Source organism: Mobula hypostoma, chromosome 2 (assembly GCF_963921235.1).
Source record: "Mobula hypostoma chromosome 2, sMobHyp1.1, whole genome shotgun sequence".
Taxonomy (NCBI): Eukaryota; Metazoa; Chordata; class Chondrichthyes; order Myliobatiformes; family Myliobatidae; genus Mobula; species Mobula hypostoma.
In genome coordinates, this window is record NC_086098.1 from 114,095,994 (window position 1) to 114,121,686 (window position 25,693).

Here is a 25,693-nt window from a genome sequence, read left to right on the forward strand (position 1 = left end):
TTATATACCTCTATCAAATCTCCCCTCATTCTTCTACGCTCCAGGGAATAAAGTCCTAACCTATTCAACCTTTCTCTGTAACCAAGTTTCTCAAGTCCCGGCAACAACCTTGTAAACCTTCTCTGCACCCTTTCAACCTTATTTATATCCTTCCTGTAATTTGGTGACCAAAACTGAACACAATACTCCAGATTCGGCCTCACCAATGCCTTATACAACCTCATCATAACATTCCAGTTCTTATACTCAATACTTTGATTAATAAAGGCCAATGTACCAAAAGCTCTCTTTACAACCCTATCTACCTGTGACGACACTTTTAGGAAATTTTGTATCTGTATTCCCAGATCCCTCTGTTCCACTGCACTCCTCAGTGCCTTACCATTAACCCTGTATGTTCTACCTTGGTTTGTCCTTCCAACATGCAATATCTCACACTTGTCTGCATTAAACTCCATCTGCCATTTTTCAGCCCATTTTTCCAGCTGGTCCAAGTTCCTCTGCAGGCTCTGAAAACCTTCCTCACTGTCTACTACACCTCCAATCTTTGTATCATCAGCAAATTTGCTGATCCAATTTACCATATTATCATCCAGATCATTGATATAGATGACAATTAACAATGGACCCAGCACTGATCCCCGTGGCACACCACTAGTCACAGGCCTCCACTCGGAGAAGCAATTCTCTACTACCACTCTTTGGCTTCTTCCATTGAGCCAATGTCTGATCCAATTTACCACCTCTTCATGTATACCTAGCGACTGAATTTTCCTAACTAACCTCCCATGCGGGACCTTGTCAAAGGCCTTACTGAAGTCCATGTAGACAATATCCACTGCCTTCCCTTCATCCACTTTCCTGGTAACCTCCTCGAAAAACTCCAATAGATTGGTCAAACATGACCTGCCACGCACAAAGCCATGTTGACTCTCCCTAACAAGTCCCTGTCTATCCAAATGCTTGTAGATTCTGTCTCTTAGTACTCCCTCCAATAACTTACCTACTACCGAAGTTAAACTCACCGGCCTATAATTTCCCGGATTACTTTTCGATCCTTTTTTAAACAACGGAACAACATGAGCCACTCTCCAATCCTCCGGCACCTCACCTGTAGACAGCGACATTTTAAATATATCTGCCAGGGCCCCTGCAATTTCAACACCAGTCTCCTTCAAGGTCCGAGGGAACACCCTATCAGGTCCCGGGGATTTATCCACTTTAATTTTCCTCAAGGCAGCAAGAACCTCCTCCTTTTCGATCTGTACAGTTTCCATGATCTTACTACTTGTTTCCCCTAATTCATGCCAGTTTCCTTAGTAAATACAGACGCAAAAAACCTATTTAAGATCTCCCCCATTTCCTTTGGTTCCGCACATAGGCGACCACTCTGATCTTCAAGAGGACCAATTTTATCCCTTACAATCCTTTTGCTCTTAATATACCTGTAAAAGCTCTTTGGATTATCCTTCACTTTGACTGCCAAGGCAACCTCATGTCTTCTTTTAGCACTCCTGATTTCTTTCTTAAGTATTTTCTTGCACTTCTTATACTCCTCAAGCACCTTATTTACTCCCTGCCTCCTATACATGTCATACAACTCCCTCTTCTTATCAGAGTTGCAATATCCCTTGAGAACCAAGGTTCCTTATTCCTATTCACTTTGCCTTTAATCCTGACAGGAACATACAAATTCTGCACTCTCAAAATTTCTCCTTTGAAGGCTTCCCACCTACCGATCACATCCTTGCCAGAGAACAACCTGTCCCAATCCACTGTAAGCCTGATTCATCTGACTTTAGCTGCTCCTTCTCAAATTTAAGGGTGAATTCAATCACACTATGAAGACTTTCCCCCAAGAGTTCTTTTAACCTTAAGCTCTCTAATCAATTCTGGTTCATTGCACAAGGCCCAATCCAGAATAGCTGATGCCCTAGTGGGCTCTTGGGAGTGATATTGCAAGTATGACAAAATAAATAGTCACTTGCATGAATACAGACCATGCGACTCAATGACTATTTTCTAAGGAAAGGACAAATGAATGCATCTATTGACGGCGATTTCTATTTGACCACTTGGATGGAGTTATTTGAAGTAACAAAATACTGTAATCAAGACTTATGCACATGAAATGAAACATAATGAATTTTAATAAAACTGACAACTGGGAACAAGGTGTGTGGATACAGGATTGGTTACAGGCACAAGAAAGCAGTATTGTGAGGAACTGCTTTCCTTACTGGAAGGTAGCAGAAAACACTATTATAAACTTTCATCTTTAATAAACCTGAATAACAAGCTTGGGAATAAAATATAATTTCAAAAGCTCTTCTAGGACATAAAATGTACACTGTGGCCACTTTATTCAGTACACCTGCACACCTGCTGGTTAATGTAAATATCTAATCAGCCAATCATGTGGCAGCAGCTCAATGCATAAAAGCATGCAGATATGGTCATGAAGTTATTGTTACTGCTCAGACCAAACATTAGAATAGGGAAGAAATATGATCCAAGTGACTTTGATCAGGGAATGACTGTTGGTGTCAGATGGGTATCCCAGAAACTGGTGATCTCTTAGGATTCTAATGTACAAGCCTCTAGACAGAGAATAGTGCAAGAACAAAAAAGATGCACCGAGGGGCAATTCTGTCTGTGATGATGCCTTAATAATGAGGGAGGTCAGAGGAGAATGGCCAGCCAGGTTCAAGCTGACAGGAAGGAGACAGCAACTCAAATAACTATATGCTACAACAGTGGTGTACAAAAGAGCATCTCTGAAGGAACACATCAACCCTTGAAGTAGATAGGTTGCAGCATTAGAAGACCCACCTGTTTCCACTCCTGTACCTAATAAAGTGGTCACTGAGCGTAGAAATGCAGCAATGAGGAAGAGTAACAGATCTGCCACATGGATGGTTTAAAATGGCACTTCTAAAGATGAACAACAACTTACTGGCAGTTCCCAAAGAAATACAACTAAATACTGTATTAATAACACTTTTTCAATTAAGAATTACAATAAATGATTACCGCAAACAATGAAGAAGTAAAGGCGAGACTGACTCAATGGTCAAGACATGAGGGTGCGGTGCAAAGTTGGAGCAAGGACGAGACAGTGTTGAGGTGTGTGAAGCTGAAACGTGGCGGTGGGATTAGGCTCTGTGCGTAGCGATACGACAGGGCCCAGGTCCTAGTGCGAGGCACTACCGGATGCTTGGATGATTTAAATGCCGGATGGATTCGAAAGGCCAGGTTTTGGGACCGGAAGCGAGGGTCAGGCTGGTTCTGCTTGCTCTGTTCTTCGCTGTGCTAAGGCTTAGGCTGTGGGCCTCCTCCAGGCTTCGCATCTATGGACTCTTTCTCACTTTCATTCTGAATGAAGTTGCTTGCTTTCATTGTTTGCACAATTTATGCTTTGCTTTCTTTCTCGGCACACTGGGTGTTTGTTAGTCTTTTTAAAAAATTGCTTCTTTTGATTTCTTGTTTTGTGGCTGTCAGGAGACGAATCTCAAGGTATAATGTATACAGATATTTTGCTAATAAATGTATTTTACACTTTGAATTAAGTACAAAAACTATAAAATTCGACATTTGACGAGGAAGAATGAGGGAAACTACGAACTAAATTGTACAATTTTAAAACAGGTACAACAATAACATGAGAATAAAAAAGTACATTTTCTTTACAGTTGGGGTTTCAGGAAACACGAGAAAGTGGTCATGTTAAATTGTAATCAAACATAGGACAGGCTTTGGCTAGATTTACATCCAAGGAAAATTCCTTTAATCCAGCAAGGCTGGGACTGCAGCAGTGCTGAACTGGCAGATTTTCTAGAGTATTGAATCTTATACTACATGTATCACCAAATGTAGAGAATATCAATGCAGAGGAGATTTATTAAAATATCAGAGGAATATTTAGAGGGAAAGGTCAAGAATTCCTCAAAGATGCTCAGTATCTTGAAAGTTTTCAAAATAGAGGAGGAGAAAAATTCCAGGCAGAAGGGTATAAACCAGACAACAGATCTGATAGTAAAAAGCAAAGCATTCAGTCAGGCACATTTTGGCAACAAATTGTGATGATCTATGTATTGGTTGAAAACGAGATATCTGGATTGGAAATTGCAACAGGGCAGAACCAACTGCATACCTTTCAAAAAAAACACACGTCTACTTCTTTGTTTTATCATTGGTTCTATGAAATTTGAATCTACACTACAAACTACAAGCTCTAGCATATGAAATATCTAAACAAAAGAAGTCTTCAAATTGCAGGAGGGAAATAGCTTTAAAAAGTTTTGCTTTTCAAGCTGGAAACATTTAATCAATTCTCACAAGCAGTGCATTAGTTAACATAGAGGAAGTTTAACTTTTAAATTTACTGGTCCATTTTAAAAAACATTAAGCTTTAAAAAAATGAGAAACAATGAAGTTAAAGCTAAAAAGTTTAAAGTACAAATTACTTAAACATATGTGTCCATTATATATGGCCAATCTTATGGCCACAGGAAGAGTGCATTTCAAATAAAGGACAATTCTATCATTCAGTAGTAAATTGTCTATAGTAACCCAAGATACAAATGTGAAGAATGCCCCTCATGTAGAGCCAGCTATAACAGGCTTTTTAAAACTTTGCCCTTCAGGCTCTTCTGATCAATATAATGATCCTGTTTTGCAACTCAAACAATGAAAAAAAAATAACAGCAGCCACATTCTGACCAGAAACCAGTGTGAATTCAAAAACTCCCATCTTCAAAGTCATATCTGTCAAGCATTTTCGCATATTTTGCTGTCATAGACACCTAAAACTATATTACTGCAAATAAATAAATCTGCTGGTCTTGCTTGGTTACTTTTGGTCCAATTTCTTCATATCCTGGTTTTGGCCTTTGCATTAAATTATTTACATCTGCCAAGTTCTACAACTGCAGTTAACCAAAAATATGTCAATCAACTAAAAATACTTAACTATTTAACTATGCAACCAAATAAGAAATTAATACTAAAAGTATTACATAAAACCCACATTAACAATTTGCCATAGAATCAATTATTTTCAAGAGAAACTAATAATCAAGTATAATAGAGTATAAGACACTGATTTTTTGTAAACATTATATTTATTGTAATAGGAGGCAGATAAAGCTTAAAACCTCATGTATAATATTTTTGTACAATACATTAAAGAAACATTTGCTCAATAAAAATAATAAAGTATCTTCAAAGGAGACATTAAATTAGTAAAAAGTAATACATTAGTGTCATATCAGACATTTGGAAATTGAATTCATAAAATAAATTAATGAATTTTCTTTGAAGTCATTTACAAAAGTTTGACTCACTATCAGTATATTTTGAATTATGATGTCTACATCCATCGTGCAAGCAAGATAAACCAAAACCAATGACTTCACTGAGAGTCTAACTCTAAGGCAAGTTTATTCTATGGGGTAAATGGCAAATATGATACAGGCATACAGCAGGAATGGTTTAGTTAAATTTGATTTTGATTTTCAGTTTAAAAAACAATATTTCATTTGATTTTTCCTGCAATAGCATGTTTGTAGTTACTACTATTTAAATACTAATTATTACTATTGAAAGAGATTTGATAAATGAAGCAAAATAATGACAGTAAACCTAGCTCTACATTTTATTAACAATTATAAGAGAATGAAGGTCAAGCTAGAAATGCAAAGTGTTCTTGGGCACTCATCTAATGCAGTATCTCTACAAAAACAGCAGTACGTTGCAATTTGTAGCTCTGGGTTGACTAAAGCACCAATTATATTGTATAAAGCTAGCATACTGTCAGAGCTATCACTGCAGGGCACTGCTGCTAAGGATAAACAATTATTCAAGGCTACTCTTCACATTCTGAATAGCAGGATTTTACTGGACTGAATGATGCATCATTTTTATTTTAAATGTACTTATCAATTTGCTCAACATATTAACATCTTTCTCCAAAATAAAGGCAGATAAACTTATAATATAGAAACGAAATGGGGATCATTACCTTTTTAGGCTAAGCAATAATTTATGTTCTCACCACGATTAAAAATAAAATTAGTACATTTAGAAGAGAATCCCAAGATCAGAAGACTACAACATAGCATCATCAAAAATCTGAAATATAACTTGTATTAGTTTGTAATGAGAACATATCATACAAATATTATATTATAGAAATTACTGCTTACAAAACAATCTAATTTGTACATACCTTCTTCAGTTCTGGAATTTCTAGTTCTATGTAGTTCATCTTCTTCATTAATAGTGAACAAACCATGAAGCCTTGACTTTTCACTCGTCTTCTTCAACCTCTGTTTGCCAACAGTGGTTGAGCCCGGCATGCTGTTATGACTGTTGTTGATAATGAACCACTACAGCCACTGATACAGCAGCTTAATAAAATGGACTTAAAAGAGGACCGCCACAAAGCTCCACACATCTGTGCGTGTAGAACAGATTATTTTCAGGGTGAATAGTGACAGCTGACAAATACTAAATAATTAGCGCAAATTTCATGTTTACAGCTTCTCTCCTTTCATGTCTAATTAACCACTGCTTTGGCAGGTTATCTCTCCAGACTTTGACCTGCAGCAATGCTCACAATTAGATCCTGGTGCACGCCTTTCTCCTTCCTGCAGGAGCACTTAAGCCAGAGGAAAAAATGATGCACAAGAAGATAAAAAACACACTTATTAAAACAGTTGCCACAACAACAGTGACATACACAAATGCAAAGAATCTATAAATGTCCCATCAGCTGGATATCACAGTCTGCCTAGTACTGCTACTTCATTTTCAATGTTCAAACGATTCACGAATAAGCACCATTAAATTAAGGGCATTGCCTTTCCCTTCAGCCACAGCAGTTAGAGGATAGGATCATGCCTGCATAAACAGCTGACTGCTGGACAGAGGCAGAATTATAAAAAGCTCAAGACATCACATATAAAGCAGCTGCTCAATATGTGAAAAAGCACAACCTATACAAGGCCACTAGATTTTTAAAAAGGCGTTTCAAGCAAGCTACAATACAGTTCATTTCAACTTAGAAGACCAGCAAGAGTATATGAAAATCAAAGCATCAGTCTTGCAAATTATGTTTAGAAATTCTAAATCTTGTGTGGTAGTCACATCTTTTTTCTTGCCAAAGCTTAGCAAAATCAACTTCCAATCTTCCTAATGAGCTTTATCAAATACTACAGCACACTCAGTTACTTTCAATCATAATCTTTACTCGCCTATAAGTTATATTTCTCGCAAAAAAATTGTTAGTGTTAAGAACAATGAACTCACATTTAATAGCACTAATCTAATTAGGGCGTCACAGTAATGTAGCAGTTAGAGTGACGCTATTCCAGCTCAGGGCATCGAAATTCAGAGTTCAACATCGGCATCCTCTGTAAAGAGTGCGTCCGTCCTCCCTGTGAAATGTGTGGGTTTTCTCCAGGTGCTCTGATTTCCTCCTACAGTCCACAGACATACTGGTTAGTAGGTTAATTGGTCATTACAAACTGTCCCATGATTAGGCTTGGTTCACATTGGTGAATAGGCTCAAAGGGCCAGAAGGGCCTACTCCGCACTGTACCTATAAATAAATAAAAATAAATAACCAAAAAACACTAGCCTTCCAACCCAAGTTCTTTCAATCAAAATAAACAGAAACTTAGGTGTCAAAATAAGTTGCATCAGTGAAGCCTATTGAAACAAATTTTCTACTGAACACAGAGTGGTACAGCACAAGAACCTGCCTTTCTGCCTACAATGGCTGTCATGATATCAAATGAAAATCAAACCCATCAGGGATTTCCCTCACATTCATGTGCCTGTCTGAACACCTTTTAAATGCCACTGTCATGCCTGCTTCCAATATTATCCCTAGCAATGCATTCCAGGCTCCTACCACGCTGTAAAAACCTTGTCTTTGAAATTTCACTGCAACGCTATGCCCTCATGTTATCCTGGGAAAGATACTCTTTTTACCCTATTGATACCGCTCATAAATGTATAAACTTCCATCAGATGTCCCCTCAGCTGCTAATGCCCCAAGTTGGTCCAACCTTTCCTTCCACATGATACAATCTAATCGACAATATCCTGGTGAACCTCTTTTGCAGCTTCTCCAAAGCGTCCACATCCTTCCTGCAATGATGGAAACAGACCTGAACCAAGTTCATTAAATGCAGCCTAACCAAATAATAGTGGATCCCCCACTTATTTGTTACCAAGGGTGTAAAACTGAGTACTCTCGTACCCCGTCCTTTATTTATTTATATACACACTGTGACAAGAATACACATAGATGTTAGCTGTCCTGTGTGATCAGCAGTTGGTCTGCCACCTGTCTTCGGGAGACAGAGAGATAAGGAAGACAATGGGGCAGCATTTGGAGATATGTAATGAGGGGACGGGAGAGAGAGCTGTCTGGAGCGGCTCCCCCTTTGAACCCTGAACTGTTTGAAGTGATGGACAGGCGATACCCCAGCAGGGGGATAAAAAGGGACAGGTTCGCTAAGGCAGGACACACACGACACCACGAGGTAACGAGACCCTGGAAGCGGTGCCCCCCTGCAAGTCGGTGGGAGTCATTTGGAAGGCTGGTTGCGGAACCAAGCCATAGACGCACAGGGTGGAAAGGTACGATCAGCGGGAACCCGGTGTGTGTCCACCCTTGCTTGGGTGCCAGGTTCACTGCAGAGGATCGACCGCATCTGGAGGAGGGGTCACAGTCGGTGACCTCAGGTGACATCACAAAGGACCCGCCTGAAAGCTGCTTGTGAGCAATATCGCAGGGCTGTGTGTGGAAGCCGTTTTGAATGATCATTCGTTCTTGTTCTCTCTCTCCTTCCCCCCCACATTGTCCATCGCCATGGCAACGATTACTGCGAACTGAACTAAATTGAACTGGACTTTGTGTCACTTTGAAATTGGTCATTTAGCCCTAAACAACGATAGAGCTTGATTGATCCTGTTATCTTAATTCTGTGCACATATGTGTTTATCATTGCTGAACTGTTGCATTTATTATCCTTTCATTACTGTGTTGCTCGTTTCTTTAATAAAACTTTCTTAGATCTAGTAATCCAGACTCCAACTGAGTGATCCATTTCTGCTGGTTTGGCAACCCAGTTACGGGATACATAACATAAGTGGGGTTCTCGTCCGCGATTTTGAACGCTAAATTTGGGACGGAGTAAATTGATTGGGTTAAAATTCCCGAAAGAAAGAAAAGACAAACAGCAGAAATGGAGGCTGAGGAATTTATAAAGGCGCCGACCTTGGAGGCATTAGAGGATGCCAGGAAATCGGAATTGGTAGCTGTGGCCAAACGGTTGAATCTTGCTAAGGGGAAGTCGACAATGAGGAGAGAGGAGATACACTATCGTAGAGCACTATGTATCTAAAGGTGTGTTTCCCCAAGGCGAGCTGGGGGTGGTGTCTATTGAAAAACCTGCTGGAGACACGGTACAGGTACAGCTTGAAAAACTGAGACTCGAGCACGAGTTCCAGGTACGGCAGTTGGAGAGAGAAGAGAAAGAGAGGGACAGACAGTTGCAGTGAGAAGAGCAGGAGAGAGAGTTAGAAAGGCAAGAGAGAGAGAGGCAGTTGGAGCGAGAAGAGAGGCAGTTGGAGAAACAGAGGGAAAGGGAATTCGAGCTGGAGAAGTTAAGGTTAAGGGCAGAGCAGGGGCTCGTGCCGAACCAAGGTGGAGGGTTCCGGACGACCCAGGAGGTTAGGCTGGTTCCCCCATTTGACGATACCGACGTGGATCGGTACTTTCTCCATTTCAAAAAAGTGGCTATAAGTCAGGAAAGCCGAGGGATAAGTGGGTTGTTTTGCTTCAGTGTACTGAAAGGGGAAGCCCAACAAGCTTACTCAGCTTTGTCCGCGGAAGATGCCCCGAGGTAGGAGGTGGTGAAAGAGGCCATCCTCAGGATTTATGAGTTGGTCCCGGAGGCATACCGGCAGAGGTTCCGGAATGCGAGGAAGCAGTGGGACCGCACGTATTTGGAGTTTGCCCGCGAGGTGCAGACATATTGTGAGCGTTGGTGCGCCTCGAAGGGGGTAGAGGGGGATTATGACAGACTGCTACAGCTGATCCTGATTGAGCAGTTTAAAGGTTGTGTCCCTGAGGGTATGAGACCCTACCTAGATGAGAAAGAGGCAGCCACGTTAGCCGCAACTGCTAAGTTAGCGGATGAATATGCGTTGACGCATAAAATGAAGTTTGCCCCGAGTAAAGGCTACCAGAAGGGTAGTCAGGACGGCGGGGAGAGTCTGCCGGAAAAGTCAGAAAGTAAGCCAGGGACTAGTGAGAAGGATAAGGTAGACCGGGAGCAGTCTGGTAGGAAGTCTCCTGGGGTCGTCTGTTATAATTGCGGGAAAGTCGGACACTTTGCGTCCAGGTGCTTTGCCCCAAAGAAGGAGACGGGAAAAGGGAAAACAGCGATTTTGACTGGCTGTATCGAGCTGGTAAGCGAACCGCTAGGGAAGGACAGGTCTGCCAAAGTTCAGGAAGGGCGCGAGAGGTTTATCTTGGCTGGATTGGTGTCGGTGAAGGAGGGGTTAAAACCAGTTCCAGTGCAGATCTGGAGAGACACGGGAGCGTGTCAGTCACTAATACTGAAGAGTGTATTAGAGTTTAGCTCAGAGACCCGGACTGGGGAGGTCAAGGTCAGAGGTATTGGAGAAGGGACAGAGACAGTCCCTCTGCACCAGGTACACTTACAAAGCAACCTGGTCTCTGGACTAGTCACAATCGGGGTGAGCTCCGAATTACCGATGAAAGGCGTGGAAGTCTTGCTCGGTAATGACGTCGCCAGGGGAATCGTGTTCCCAGTCGTGAGATTGACAGGTCAGCCTGCCAGCATTGAGGCCCCGCCCATGGACTCACAGGTTCATCATGGGGCTGCGGTGGTAAATTTAGCTGAAACGTTTCTGCCAACCTTGTACGAGAAGGGGGTAGAAAATGAAAAGAAGGAGTGTAGTAAGACAAGAGGTAGTGAGGGAGCCAGGAAAAAATTTGTGCAGGCGCGGGAGCGAGACAAGGGGCTGATGGTTTTGGCAGAGACAGCTCTCTCTGACACAGACTTGACAAGGGAACTAGTAGGCTATTGTGTGGAGGAGGAAGTGCTAAGGAAGCAAGGGAGACCAAGTGCCGTGCCCGCAGATGAGGAATGGGGGGTGGTGCAAAAGAGTTATGGGGATGAGGTTTTTAACCTGGCCCCCGGTGGACATTTTGCGGTGCTGGAGGAAACAGTTGGTGAAATCATGAAAGAGGTTTACCGGCTGCCCGGGGGAAGGATGTTATTGATTATGGCCGACGCGAACTGAGATGGTCACAGGCTTTTGATATGCTAACAAACCTAGTCGGTGTTAGCGTGGAAATCAATGAAGCTAGAGGCCCCCTGATAAGAGAAAAAAGCCATTTTGAAAAGATGAGTATGGTATCGACCAGATGGGAGAAGCCTATTGTTTTGGCCAGGTCTGCTGATAAGGTCTCTCCCTTAATCCCCGAACAAAGCGACTCTTTAGGAGAAGTAATTAAACAACTCGCACCCGTGTGTTTGATTGTCCCGAGGCGATGCAAAGAACTGGGACGTTGGGTGGTGTCTGTACAATAGGTCAGCCTAGTAAGCAACACCCATATAGAATGAGTAATTCAGTGACTAAAGGGCTGACGAACACAGAGGAGTGTATTGGCAACTTAATACGGCTGTCTGAAGCCAGCTTGATAGTGAACCTTGAAAAAAAATGAGTTCAGCCACACGAAGGTCACTTACCTGAGAATTGTGGTGACACAGGGGCAGCTGGCAGGGATGCAAGCTACAGTGCAGGCTATCGCTGACATCCCAACCCCGACAGACAAGAGGGCCCTCAGAAGGCTCTTGGAGATGGTGGGGTACTGTAGGAAGTTTTGCAATAGCTCTGCGGTCACTACCCCTACCCCTCCTACTAAGCCCTTGCGAGAGAAAACTAAGTCGGAATGGGACTACCCTTGTTATTGTGGTCCGGGACAAAACCAAATGAGAGGTTACATTGATCGCAATTCATCAGTGTTTTTGGCCACTATGAAGTTTGCTGAGTTGGAGCCTGGTCTAAGGGATTATTAATAACACATATAAAAGGAACAGAAAATGTGATGACTGACTGTCTGTCAGGTGTTGACAACTTCAAATTCTCTGTATTAGCCAAATAGCTGATAAAGATGTATATTTGTGTGTATCAAATAATGTACTCATGTTTGTAATTTTTACCCCGGTAAAAATCCTTAAAAGGGGGGAAGTGTGACAAGAATACACGTAGATGTTAGCTGTCCTGTGTGATCAGCAGTTGGTCTGCCACCTGTCTTCGGGAGACAGAGAGATAAGGAAGACAATGGGGCAGCATTTGGAGATGTGTAATGAAGGGACGGGAGAGAGAGCTGTCTAGAGCGGCTCCCCCTTTGAACCCTGAACTGTTTGAAGTGATGGACAGGCGATACCCCAGCAGGGGGATAAAAAGGGACAGGTTCGCTAAGGCAGGACACACACACGACACCACGAGGTAATGAGACCCTGGAAGCGGTGCCCCCCCGCAAGTCGGCAGGAGTCGTTTTGGAAGGCTGGTTGCGGAACCAAGCCATAGACGCACAGGGTAGAAAGGTACGATTAGCGGGAACCCGGTGTGTGTCCACTCTTGCTTGGGTGCTGGGTTCACTGCAGAGGATCGACCGCATCTGGAGGAGGGGTCACAGTCGGTGACCTCAGGTGACATCGCAAAGGACCCACCTGAAAGCTGCTTGTGAGCAATATCGCAGGTCTGTGTGAGGAAGCCGTTTTGAATAATCATTCGTTCTTGTTCTCTCTCTCCTTCCCCCCACTGTCCATTGCCATGGCAACGATTACTGCGAACTGAACTAAATTGAACTGGACTTTGTGCCACTTTGAAATTGGTCATTTACCCCTAGACAACGATAGAGCTTGATTGATCCTGTTATCTTAATTCTGTGCACATGTGTGTTTATCATTGCTGAACTGTTGCATTTATTATCCTTTCGATTACTGTGTTGCTTGTTTCTTTAATAAAACTTTCTTAGATCTAGTAATCCAGACTCCAACTGAGAGATCCACTTCTGCTGGTTTGGCAACCCAGTTACGGGGTACATAACAACACATTCATTCTCCCTCTCCTTTTTCTCCCTCTGTCCCTCTCACTATACCCCTTGCCCATCCTCTGGGTTTTCCCCCCTCTCCCTTGGGCCTCCTGTCCCATGACCCTCTCATATCCCTTTTGCCAATCAACTGTCCAGCTCTTGGCTCCATCCCTCCTCCTCCTGTCTTCTCCTATCATTTTGGATCTCCCCCTCCCACTTTCAAATCTCTTACTAGCTCTTCTTTCAGTTAGTCCTGACGAAGGGTCTCGGCCCAAAACGTCGACTGTACCGCTTCCTAGAGATGCTGCCTGGCCTGCTGCGTTCACCAGCAACTTTGATGTCTGTTGACTGATTTTTTGAAAAAGGTTCAAAACAGCATTTGATCATATTTGGCATCATTATGTAGTCAAACATCTAAGTGTGTTTAACAGTGGTAATTAGCAGAAATGAAGAAGCCACCATGGAAATACTTAATGACATGACCAAAAGCTTCATCACAGAATTCTAAAGGGGATAGAAAGGCAGGAAGTGGAGAAAGGACATTCAAAGCTAAGAATCGATGCTGGTGACTAGTGATGTTCCACTAGTGGCCTTGAGTCCCCAAATTTTTACACTATATGTTAATGATCTGTATGATGGAATTGATGGCTTTGTGGCCAAGTATACAGATGTTACAAAGATATATGGAGGGGCAGGTAGTGTTAAGAAAGCACAGAGTCTGTAGAAGCACTTGTACAGAAAGAGAATGAGCAAAGAAATGGCAGATGGAATACAATGTAGGGAAGTGTATGGTCATGCACTTTAGTAGAAGGAATAAAGGCATAAAATATTTTCTAAATGGGAAGCAAATTCAGAAATCGGAGGTGCAAATGAATTTGGGAGTCCTAGTGCAGGACTCCCTTAAAGTAGTGGTCACCAACCTTTTTAAGCCCAAGATCCCCTACCTCGACCTCAGTGAAAGGCAAGATCTACCTACTAAATCGTTTAGAGAAAAAACAGCTCAGATTGTACTTCCAACTTGAGGCCTTTTATTTGGACGAATTGTATTTGAATTACTCAAAATACTTTTGTCAAACTTTCAAATTAATTCAAACAAGAAAACACTGTAACTAGCCTATCAAACAGGCCATAGCTGTCTTTCTTTAAGAATATTACATACTTCACACCTTTAATTCTAAGTTTCATTATTTAATTTTATTTCAACATGAAAAATAAATGAATAAAAATTGACTGTTGCACTCAGTGTGATGACTGGGGCTGAATACTTTATGCAAGTTCCCTGAAATTTGGCTCATGACTACAGACAGCCAGTCTGAGACAGTCTGTGAGGTGTAGGGTTGCCAACTGTCCGTATTTCCCCCAGTAAGGTCGAGCGTTCCTATGAAACCTTTCGTGCGGAAATGCTTTACGCCGAAGAAGAAATTACCACTAATTTATATGGAAAAAATTTTGAGCATTCCCAGACCCAAAAAAAAACCTACCAAATAACACATAAAACCTAAAATAACACTAACATATAGTAAAAGCAGGAATGATATGATAAATACACAGCTTATATAAAGTAGAAATAATGAAGATTAAGCCAAAACCAATTCGTGGGGTAAAGAAAAATCGGCACATCACGCATGCGCACACAGGTGCCCGCGCAAGGCTTCATGGTCATGGTGGTCTTTCTCGGGGTAAACACAAATGTCCCGGGATTTGACTGCTACTTTTGTCCCATCAGTAGTAATTGCCACCAGTTTATGAATGGGGATGTCATTTTCACGGACATATTTTTTTAAACTCATTGTAAATATCCTCACCTCTTGTTCTTTCCTTTAATTGCAAAAGAGTGAGGAAGTCTTCCTTTGTTGTCTGGAAAGCCATTCTGACAAATACAACAAGCTGAGCTGTTTGCATTACATCCAGGGATTCATCGAACTGTAGTGAAAAATATTCACGTCCTCTGACAATGACTCTACCCTCCTTGTCACTGTTTGCAGGGCCAAGCAGTATATTATGTATTGCGGTTGTGATGTTGATTTTGTTTTTAAAGTCATTAAAACAGTCTCTGTGGTAATGACCATTGCTTCCTTGAATAAATCGCCATCTGTAAAACGCTTCTTGTGTTTAGCTAAAAGGTGACTTACACGAGATGATGCTTCAATAGCAGCCTTATTTTGAGCGGCATGTTCTGTGGAAAACGATTGCTGGGCCTTCAACCCCAATTTCAGCTCAACTTTCCAGGCACGAATTGCGCTCTTTGGGGGGTAGGTGTCTTTAAATCCCTGGTGGTTGGTGTTGTGGTGCCGCTCCAGATTCCCTCTTTTAGTCCGTGCTTGTGTTTGGTGGCACAACATACATACACACTTGTCTTTCACCAAGGTAAATAGAAATTCCTCTTCCCATTCTGGATGGAATTTGTATGTTTTCGCCTTCTTTCGTGGAGCCTCCGCTATGCTATCAGGATATCACAAGCGATTGCCGATTGTGTCACCTCTGATCTGAGCCGACATTTACGTGCCAGGCGGCACCTAATTAATTAACTTGTTTATTTCAGCTTTTTATCTTAAAGATTTGCTGGGTGCGTCCCGACTACCGCTGTACCCCTGCATGCTTCGCGGCCTAGAGGTTGGGGACACTGCCCTATATTGATGTTTGTGACAGTCTGTACTGTTACCTAATCTAATTGGTCACTTTGATGCAGCATAGGCTACGCCGAAAATGCGGTGCATGGCGGGGGAACTACACACATGCGCACTGGGCAGAAAGAACGGAACTAAACCCCCGCAACCCGGAAACAATCTCTCTTTACAAACAGCTTTTTAGCGAAAATATTGCTATATTACCATTATCCTCATTAGTATTACTTACTTTTATAATGCTCACATTACAACAGTAGTTATGTATTTATTTTTGATTTTTCTTCGGGATCTACTGGGAAAATCTCAAAGATCGACCGGTCGATCGCGATCGACAGGTTGGCGACCCCTACCCTAAAGGTTAACTTGCAGATTGAATTCCTAGTAAGGAAGGCAAATGTAATGTTAGTATTCATTTCGAAAGAACTAGAATATAAAAGCATGGTTGTAATGATGGGCAAGTCCAATCACAAACAAGAGAAAATCTGCAGATGCTGGAAATGCAAGCAACACACACAAAATGCAGGAGGAACTCAGAAGGCCAGGCAGCATCAATGGAAAACAGTATAGTCGTCATTTTGAGCCAAGACCCTTCATCAAGACTGGAAAAGAAAGATGAGGTTAGAGTAAGAAAGTGGGGGGAGCAGAGGAAGAACCACAAGGTGATGGGGGGGGGGGGAGTTGGTGAAAGAAGTACAAAGCTGGAGAAAGGGCAATCTCCCAATCTGTGGCCTGTCTCACTGACATAAAGGAGGCCACACCAGGAGCGCTAGATACAGCAGATGACCTCAGAAGGCACACGGGAAGTGTTGCCTCACCTGGAAGGACTGCTTGGGACCCTGAATGGTAGTGAAGGAGGTGGTGTAGGGACAGGTGTAGCACATGTTCCGCTTGGAAGGGTAAGTGTCTTCCTACCTACATCCATGACACTTCACATACTCTTGATTTTTTCACTGATTTCAAGTTCCCTGGCCCTGATCATCTCACTTTCACTATGGATGTCCAGTCCCTATACACCTCCATCCCGCACCAGGAAGGCCTCAAAGCTCTCCATTTCTTTTTGGACTCCAGACCCAATCAGTTCCCCTCCACCACCACTCTCCTCCGTCTGGCGAAACTTGTCCTCATTCTTAATTATTTCTCTTTTGGTCCCTCACACTGCCTTCAAACAGATAGTGTGGACATGGGCACTCACATGGGTCCCAGCTATGGCTGCCTGTTTGTTGACTACGTGGAACAGTCTATGTTCGAAGTCTACCCCAGCATCGCTCCCCAACTTTTCCTACACTACATCGAGGACTGCATTGGTGCTGCTTCCTGAACCCATGTGGAGCTCGTCGACTTCATCAATGTTGCCTCCAACTTCCACCCTGTCCTCCCCTTTTTCAATCATTAGAATTCGGAAGAATGCCAGTGGGGGGGGGGGGTGATCTCATTGAAACCTACTGAAAGTTCAAAGGACTAGATAGGGTTGATATGCAGAGGATGTATCCTATGACGGGGGTATCCAGAACTAGAGGGCACAGCCCCATAAATTGAGGGCTGACCCTTCAGAACAGAGGCAAGGAGGAATTTTTTCAGACAGATAGTAGTGAATCTTGGAATGGTCTGCCACAGACTGCAGTGGATGCCAAGTCTGGAGGTATATTTAAGGTGGAAGTTGACAACTTCCTGTTTGGTCAAGGGCATCAAAGGATATGGCAGGTGTATGGAGTGTATGATCTGAGATCAGTCATGATGGAATGGCAGAACAGACTTGATGGGCTAAATTGCCTAATTATGCTGCTATATCTTATGGTCTTTTCTCCAGTGGGATCCCATCGCCAAGCACATCTTTCCCCCCACCCCCCCACTCTCTGCATTCCGCAGGGATCGCTCCCTCAGTGACTCCCTTATCCATTTGTCCCTCCCTACTGATCTCCCTCCTGGCACTAATCCTTGCAATTGGAACAAGTGCTACACCTGCCCCTACACCACCCCCCTCACTACCATTCCAGACCCCAAGTAGTCCTTCCAGGTGAGGTGACACTTCCCCTCGAGTCTGTTGGGGTCATCAACTGTATCCAGTGCTCCCAGTGTGATCTCCCGTATACTGGTGAGACCTGATGCAGATTGGGAGACCACTTCGCTGAGCACCTACACTCTGTCCACCAGAAAAAGTGGGATCTCCTGGTGGCCACCCATTTTAATTCCACTTCCCATTTCCATTCCGACATGTCAGTCCATGGCCTTCTCTACTGTCGCAATGAGGCCACACTCAGTGGAAGAGCAATGCCTTATATTCCATATGGGTAGATGGGTAGCTTCCAACCTGATGGCATGAACGTTGATTTCTCAAACTTCCGGTAATATCCTCCCCCACCCCCCCTTCACCACTCTCCATTACCAGTTCCCTCTCTCATCATATCGCCTCTCTCTGGTGCTCCTCCCCCCTCCTTTCTTCCTCCCACGGCCTTCTGTCCTCTCTTATCAGATTCCCCCTTGTCCAACCCTGAATCTCTTTTACCAATCAACTATCCAGCTCTTTACTTCACTCCCCACCCCCTCCTGGCTTCACCCATCACCTTGTGTTTCTTCCATCCCTTTCCCCAACCTCTAACTCTGATTCCTCATCTATTTTTTCCAGTCCTGATGAAGGGTCTCAGCCCGAAACATTGAGTGCACTCTTTTCCATAGATGCTGTCTGGTCTTTTGAGTTCCTCCAGCATTTTGACATAATGATGGGGATTTATAAAGCATTGGCCAGACTGCATTTGAAATATTGTGAGCAATTTTGGCCCCATATCTAAGAACGAATGTGCTGACGGTGGAGGGGTCCGGAGGAGATTCACAAGAATGATCCCAGAATTGAAAGCATTAACATATGAGAAGTGTCTGATGGCTCTAGGTCTGTACTCACTGAGGTTTAGAAGAATGAGGGGCAATTTCATTGAAACTTACTAAATATTAAAAGAATTAGAGTGAACGTGGACAGGATGTATCCAATTGTGGGAGAGTCTAAGACTAGAGAATAGAAGATCATCTCTTTAGTCACTGATGAGGAGAAACTTCTTTAGTCAGAAGGTATAAGCGGAGCCAAGTCATTGGGTAAATTTAAAACTGAGGTTATTACGTTCTTGATTACTAAGGACATTAAATGTCACAGGAGAGTGGAGCTGAGAAGGGAAATTGAATCAGCAGAGCAGACTCAATGAGATGAATAGCCTCATTCTGCTTCTATGTCATGTGTATGCAGAAATGCCATTTGACCTGCTGAGGTCTGCCAGTAGTTTATTTTTTGCTCCAGATTCCAGCATCTGTGCCTCATATCTCCTCTTGAGGTTGAACAAGGTGACCTTGAAAGAGTAAGGAATTAGGTGTTCAATCCTGTATCAAGAGGATTGCAAGAAATTTGAACAGTACAACTTTGGGAAAAATATATTCATGATTTTAACTGCATATCAGTTAAATTGACTGGACATATTACTAACAGAAGTGTTACAATGCCGAAGTTGACATACTTTAATTTCCAGTTAGTAAAAGCTTGCATTAATCACACATACTACCAGTTTCATTACAACTAAATTCATTTAAACTAGTTTTGTAACACACTATTTGATACCTCATATTTTTCTGTACATATGAAGGTCAGAAACAGTAATTGGCAGCACAAAGTTAGTGGAAGCTGATGCAGCAGTAAACCACCTGCTCCCTTTCTAATCCTCATAACATCCTAAATTGGAACTTTAAGTTCCTTTTTCTTTCTATGATCACTGGGTGTTACAATTTACTGAGCTCGGTCATACTTTACCCCTGACCAATAGTTTATTGGAGAACTTGAAAAAGCTTGAAAAAGTATTCAGCCCCCAACCCACGATTTTGATCAAATTAACTGAGAATTTTTATTCTGTGAATCACTAGCTCCTTTTTAACAATAGAGCACAAAAAAAACGAGGCTAATTGTAAGGCATAAAAAACTAAAAATTCAAAAACTGAAATGTCAGCACTTCAAAAGTTTTCATCTCCCTTCGCTCAGTATTTAGTTCAACCATCTCTCACAGTTATTATAGCCAGAGTTTTTCCTTGGATAAGTCTCTACTAGCTTTGCACAATGTGAAGGAGCAAGATTTGTCCATACCTCCTTGCAAAATACCTCAAGCTGTGCCAGGTTAGTTGGCGAGCAGCAGTGGACCGCAATCTTGAGGTCTTAAGATGTTCAGTCAGGTTAAGTTCAGAACTCTGACTGGGCCACACAAGGGCATCAATTTTCTTCATTTGAAGCAACCCCATGGTTGCTCTGGCAGTGTGCTTTGGGTCACTGTCCTGCTGAAAGATAAACTTCCTCCCCAGTTCAAGCTTTCTGACAGAGGCTAGCGGGTTTTTATCCAGGATCTGTGCATTTAGCAGCATTCATCTTCCCAAAATCCTGACCAGATTTCCAGTCCCTGCTGCTGAAAAGCATCCCATCACAGTTTCAGGATAAAGGGGAAGCCTTTTAGGACCGAGATTAGGAAAAACTTCTTCACACAGAGTGGTGAATCTGTGGAATTCTCTGCCACAGGAAACAGTTGAGGCCAGTTCATTGGCTATATTTAAGAGGCAGTTAGATATGGTCCTTGTGGCTAAAGGGATCAGGGGGTATGGGGGGGGGAAGGCTGGTACAGGGTTCTGAGTTGGATGATCAGCCATGATTATACTGAATAGCGGTGCAGGCTCGAGGGGCCGAATGGCCTACTCCTGCACCTATTTTCTATGTTTCTATATTATGATGATACCTCCACCATGCTTTACAGTAGGGATGGTGTTACCTGGCTGCTGTGCAGTATTAGATTTATGTCACACGTATCACTTAAAAAGGAACATATCTCTGCCTGTAAAGACTTTGCAAAGTGACCCTTGAGAAGATACTGTAAAAATATAGAAGGTCTTGTGGTCAAATGAGACTTAAGTGGAACTTTTTGGTGTCAACACCAAGCCAAATTAAGTCCCAACTACTCAAACTTTACCTGCAACTTATTACTTAAAGTCCTTATAACATGTTCGTAAATTTTACCTGGACTCTTTCGAGTTTATTAATATCTTTCCTGTATGCAAATAACCAGAAGTGCACACAATACTCCAAATTCAGCTTTTACAATTTCTTAGATAACTTCACTATAACATCCCAACTTCTGTACTCAATGCCCTGATTATGACCTGCCACACACAAAGTCATGTTGACTATCCGTAATCAGACCCTGCCTATCCAAATACTTACGTATCCAGTCCCTGAGAATACCTTCCAATAATTTATCCATGACTAAAGTCAGGCTCACAAGTCTATTATTCCCCTGTTTATTCTTAAGAGCCCATTGCAAATCTATTTCAGAGTTCCAGCATCATCTTTTTGCTCTCCAGAGCCTCATTCATGTCCCTTCATTTATATCTCCTCCAGCCAAATCATCTACTAAAAATACATTTCCACACCCTCTCGTCATCTTCCATCCATATTTTGCAATTTTCACCCTGCCAGCTCCTGTCCACAAAATTGACAGCAGAAAGAATATTTTGCTTTTTTGAAATAACCTTTGTCCCTTCTCTGAAGGTTCCAGAGTGGGAAACTGCCAACCTGCACAATGGACACTCCTACAAACAACATTGTGTAGTGAATGGATTATCTGTTTTAGTGATGTTGACTGAAGGCTAACAATTGTCCAAATAGATTACCCATGTACTTTATATTGCCATGGCACTCTACACCCATCAGAGATGTGGTTCCACGGTTCTGTTTATGCATCTTATGAAAAGACAAATAGAAAACAGAACAATACGTGCCCTTTGGCCTCTGCTATATGTGCCGAACAGGATGCCAAATAAAGCTAGATCTCTTCTGGCTGTACATGATCCATATACAACCAATCCCAGCATAGCCATTTGTTTATAGAAACCATAGAAACCACAGCACAGAAACAGGCCTTTTGGCCCTGCTTGGCTGTGCCAAACCATTTTTTGCCTAGTCCCACTGACCTGCACACGGACCATATCCCTCCATACTCCTCCCATCCATGTATCTGTCCAATTTATTCCTAAATGTTAAAAAAGAACCTGCACTTACCACCTTGTCTGGCAGCTCATTCCATACTCCCACCACTCTCTGTGTGAAGAAGCACCCCCTAATGTTCCCTTTAAACTTTTCCCCCCTCACCCTTAACCCATGTCCTCTGGTCTTTTTCTCAGTGGAAAAAGCCTGCTTGCATTCACTCTATCTATACCCATCATAATTTTATATACCTCTATCAAATCTCCCCTCATTCTTCTACGCTCCAGGGAATAAAGTCCTAACCTATTCAACCTTTCTCTGTAACTGAGTTTTTCAAGTCCCGGCAACATCCTTGTAAACCTTCTCTGCACTCTTTCAACCTTACTTATATCCTTCCTGTAATTTGGTGACCAAAACTGAACACAATACTCCAGATTCGGCCTCACCAATGCCTTATACAACATCATAACATTCCAGCTCTTATACTCAATACTTCGATTAATAAAGGCCAATGTACCAAAAGCTCTCTTTACGACCCTATCTACCTGTGATGACACTTTTAGGGAATTTTGTATCTGTATTCCCAGATCCCTCTGTTCCACTGCACTCCTCAGTGCCTTACCATTAACCCTGTATGTTCTACCTTGGTTTGTCCTTCCAACATGCAATACCTCACACTTGTCTGTATTAAACTCCATCTGCCATTTTTCAGCCCATTTTTCCAGCTGGTCCAAGTCCCTCTGCAGGCTCTGAAAACCTTCCTCACTGTCTACTACACCTCCAAACTTTGTATCATCAGCAAATTTGCTGATCCAATTTACCACATTATCATCCAGATCATTGATATAGATGACAAATAACAATGGACCCAGCACTGATCCATGTGGCACACCACTTGTCACAGGCCTGCACTCGGAGAAGCAATTCTCTACTACCACTCTTTGGCTTCTTCCATTGAGCCAATGTCTAATCCAATTTACCACCTCTTCATGTATACCTAGCGACTGAATTTTCCTAACTAACCTCCCATGCGGGACCTTGTCAAAGGCCTTACTGAAGTCCATGTAGACAATATCCACTGCCTTCCCTTCATCCACTTTCCTGGTAACCTCCTCGAAAAACTCCAATAGACTGGTCAAACATGACCTACCACACACAAAGCCATGTTGACTCTCCCTAATAAGTCCATGTCTATCCAAATGCTTGTAGATTCTGTCTCTTAGTACTCCCTCCAATAACTTATCTACTACCAATATTAAACTTACCAGCCTATAATTTCCCGGATTACTTTTCGATCCTTTTTTAAACAACAGAACAACATGAGCCACTCTCCAATCCTCTGGCACCTCACCTGTAGACAGCGACATTTTAAATATTTCTGCCAGGGCCCCTGCAATTTCAACACTCGTCTCCTTCAAGGTCCAAGGGAACATCCTGTCAGGTCCCGGGGATTTATCCACTTTAATTTTCCTCAAGGCAGCAAGGACCTCCTCCTTTACGATCTGTACAGTTTCCATGATCTCACTACTTGTTTCCCCTAATTCCATAGACTTCACTCCAGTTTCCTTAGTAAATACAGATACAAAAATCCTATTTAAGATCACCCCCATTTCCTTTGGTTCCGCACATAGCCGACCACTCTGATCTTCAAGAGGACCAATTTTATCCCTTACAATCCTTTTGCTCTTAATATACCTGTAAAAGCTCTTTGGATTATCCTTCACTTTGACTGCCAAGACAACCTCATGTCTTCTTTTAGCACTCCTGATTTCTTTCTTAAGTATTTTCTTGCACTTCTTATAATCCTCAAGCACCTTATTTACTCCCTGCTTCCTATACATGTCATACAACTCCCTCTTCTTATCAGAGTTGCAATATCCCTTGAGAACCAAGGTTCCTTATTCCTATTCACTTTGCCTTTAATCCTGACAGGAACATACAAATTCTGCACTCTCAAAATTTCTCCTTTGAAGGCTTCCCACCTACCAATCACATCCTTGCCAGAGAACAACCTGTCCCAATCCACGCTTTTTAGATCCTTTCTCATTTCTTCAAATTTGGCCGCCTTCCAGTTAAAAACCTCAACCCTAGGACCAGATCTATCCTTGTCCATGATCAAGTTGAAACTAATGGTGTTATGATCACTGGAACCAAAGTGCTCCCCTACACAGACTTCCGTCACTTGTCCTAACTCGTTTCCTAACAGGAGATCCAATATTGCATCCCCTCTAGTTGGTCCCTCTATATATTGATTTAGAAAACTTTCCTGAACACATTTTACAAACTCTAAACTATCTAGACCCCTAACAGTATGGGAGTCCCAATCAATATATGGAAAATTAAAATCCTCTACCACCACAACTTTATGTTGCCTGCTACCTCTCTGCAGATTTGCTCTTCCAATTCTTGTTGACTATTGGGTGGTCTGTAATACAATCCCACTAATGTGGCCATACCTTTCCTGTTTCTCAGCTCCACCCATAAGGACTCAGTAGACAAGCACTCTAATCTGTCCTGCCTGAGCACTGCTGTAATATTTTCCCTAACAAGCAATGCTATTCCCCCACCTTTCATTCCTCTGCCTCGAACACATCTGAAACATCGGAACCCTGGAATATTAAGCTGCCAGTCCTGCCCCTCCTGTGCCAAGTTTCACTAATTGCTATAACGTCATAATTCCACGTGTCAATCCACGCCCTCAACTCATCCGCCTTCCCCGCAATACTCCTAGCATTGAAATATATACATCTCAGAAAATTTTTACCTCCACTCACAACCTTTCTATTAGTGGATTTGCTTGAACTTTTAACATCATTTATTTTCACCCCAGCCACAGTGTCAGCTCTGGCACTGTGGTTCCCATCCCCCTACAAATCTAGTTTAAAGCCACCTAAAAGCTATCTAAAAGCCTTTTAAACACAATGATTGTGTCTGCTTCCACAAGTACCGCTGGCAGCCTGTTACGAACACCTAACAACAGTCAACATTTCAAGCTGAGACCTTTTGTCGGTACTGGGGCGGGGGGGGGGGCGGGGTGCTAAAAAGCCAGAGTAAAAGGTGCAGGGAGAGAAGGAACACACATCAAAGTTGCTGGTGAACGCAGCAGGCCAGGCAGCATCTCTAGGAAGAGGTACAGTCGACGTTTCAGGCTGAGACCCTTCGTCAGGACTCATCGACTGTACCCCTTCCTAGAGATGCTGCCTGGCCTGCTGCGTTCACCAGCAACTTTGATGTGTGTTGCTTGAATTTCCAGCATCTGCAGAATTCCTGTTGTTTGGGGAGAGAAGGAAGTAGTACAAGGTGGTAGGTGATAGGTGAAACTGGGACAGGGGGAGGAGTGAAGTAAAGAGCAGGGAAGTTGAATGGTGAAAGAGAAAGGGCTGGAGAAGGAGGAATCTGGTAGGAGAGGGTAGATGACTAAAGAAAAAAGGGAAGGGGGGAGGAGCACCAGAGGGAGGAAATAGGCAGACAAGGAGATAAGGTTAGAGAAGGAAATGGTGAAGGGGTTGGGGGGTGGGGTGCAATTACCAAAAATCTGAGAAATCGATGTTCATGCCATCAGGTTGGAGGCTACCCAGATGGAATATAAGGTGCTGCTCCTCCACGCTGAGTGTAGCCACATCGCAGCAGTACAAGAGGTCACGGACTGGTATGTTGGAATGGGAATGGAAAGTAGAATCGAAATGGGTGACCACCAGAAGACCCCACTTTTCCTAGCAAAATCTACATCGGGGGCACCAGATACCGTAGATAACCCAAACAAACTCATCAGGTAAAGTGTCGCCTCACCTGGAAGGATTGTTTTGGGCCCTGAATGGTAGTGAGGGAGACAGGTGTGGCACTTGTTCCGCTTGCAAGGTTAAATACCAGTAGGGAGATCAGTGGGGAGGGACAGATAGAGAACGGAGTCGCGAGGGAGCA

General features: G+C 42.8%; 1 protein-coding gene across 2 annotated transcripts in view; it reads right to left on the reverse strand.

The window, feature by feature from the left end:
- Positions 1-25,693, reverse strand: part of map7b (microtubule-associated protein 7b) — a 190,138-nt gene that overhangs the window by 139,382 nt on the left and 25,063 nt on the right. The window contains exon 1 of one of the 2 annotated variants that reach the window (XM_063040442.1): positions 6,230-6,526. The exons of the other annotated variant lie outside the window; for it this stretch is intronic. Within the exon in view, the coding sequence (XP_062896512.1) occupies positions 6,230-6,359 (130 nt within the window). The 5' untranslated portion in view covers positions 6,360-6,526. Of the gene's footprint in view, positions 1-6,229; positions 6,527-25,693 lie in introns of those variants that run through there. 2 annotated transcript variants of the gene reach the window in all.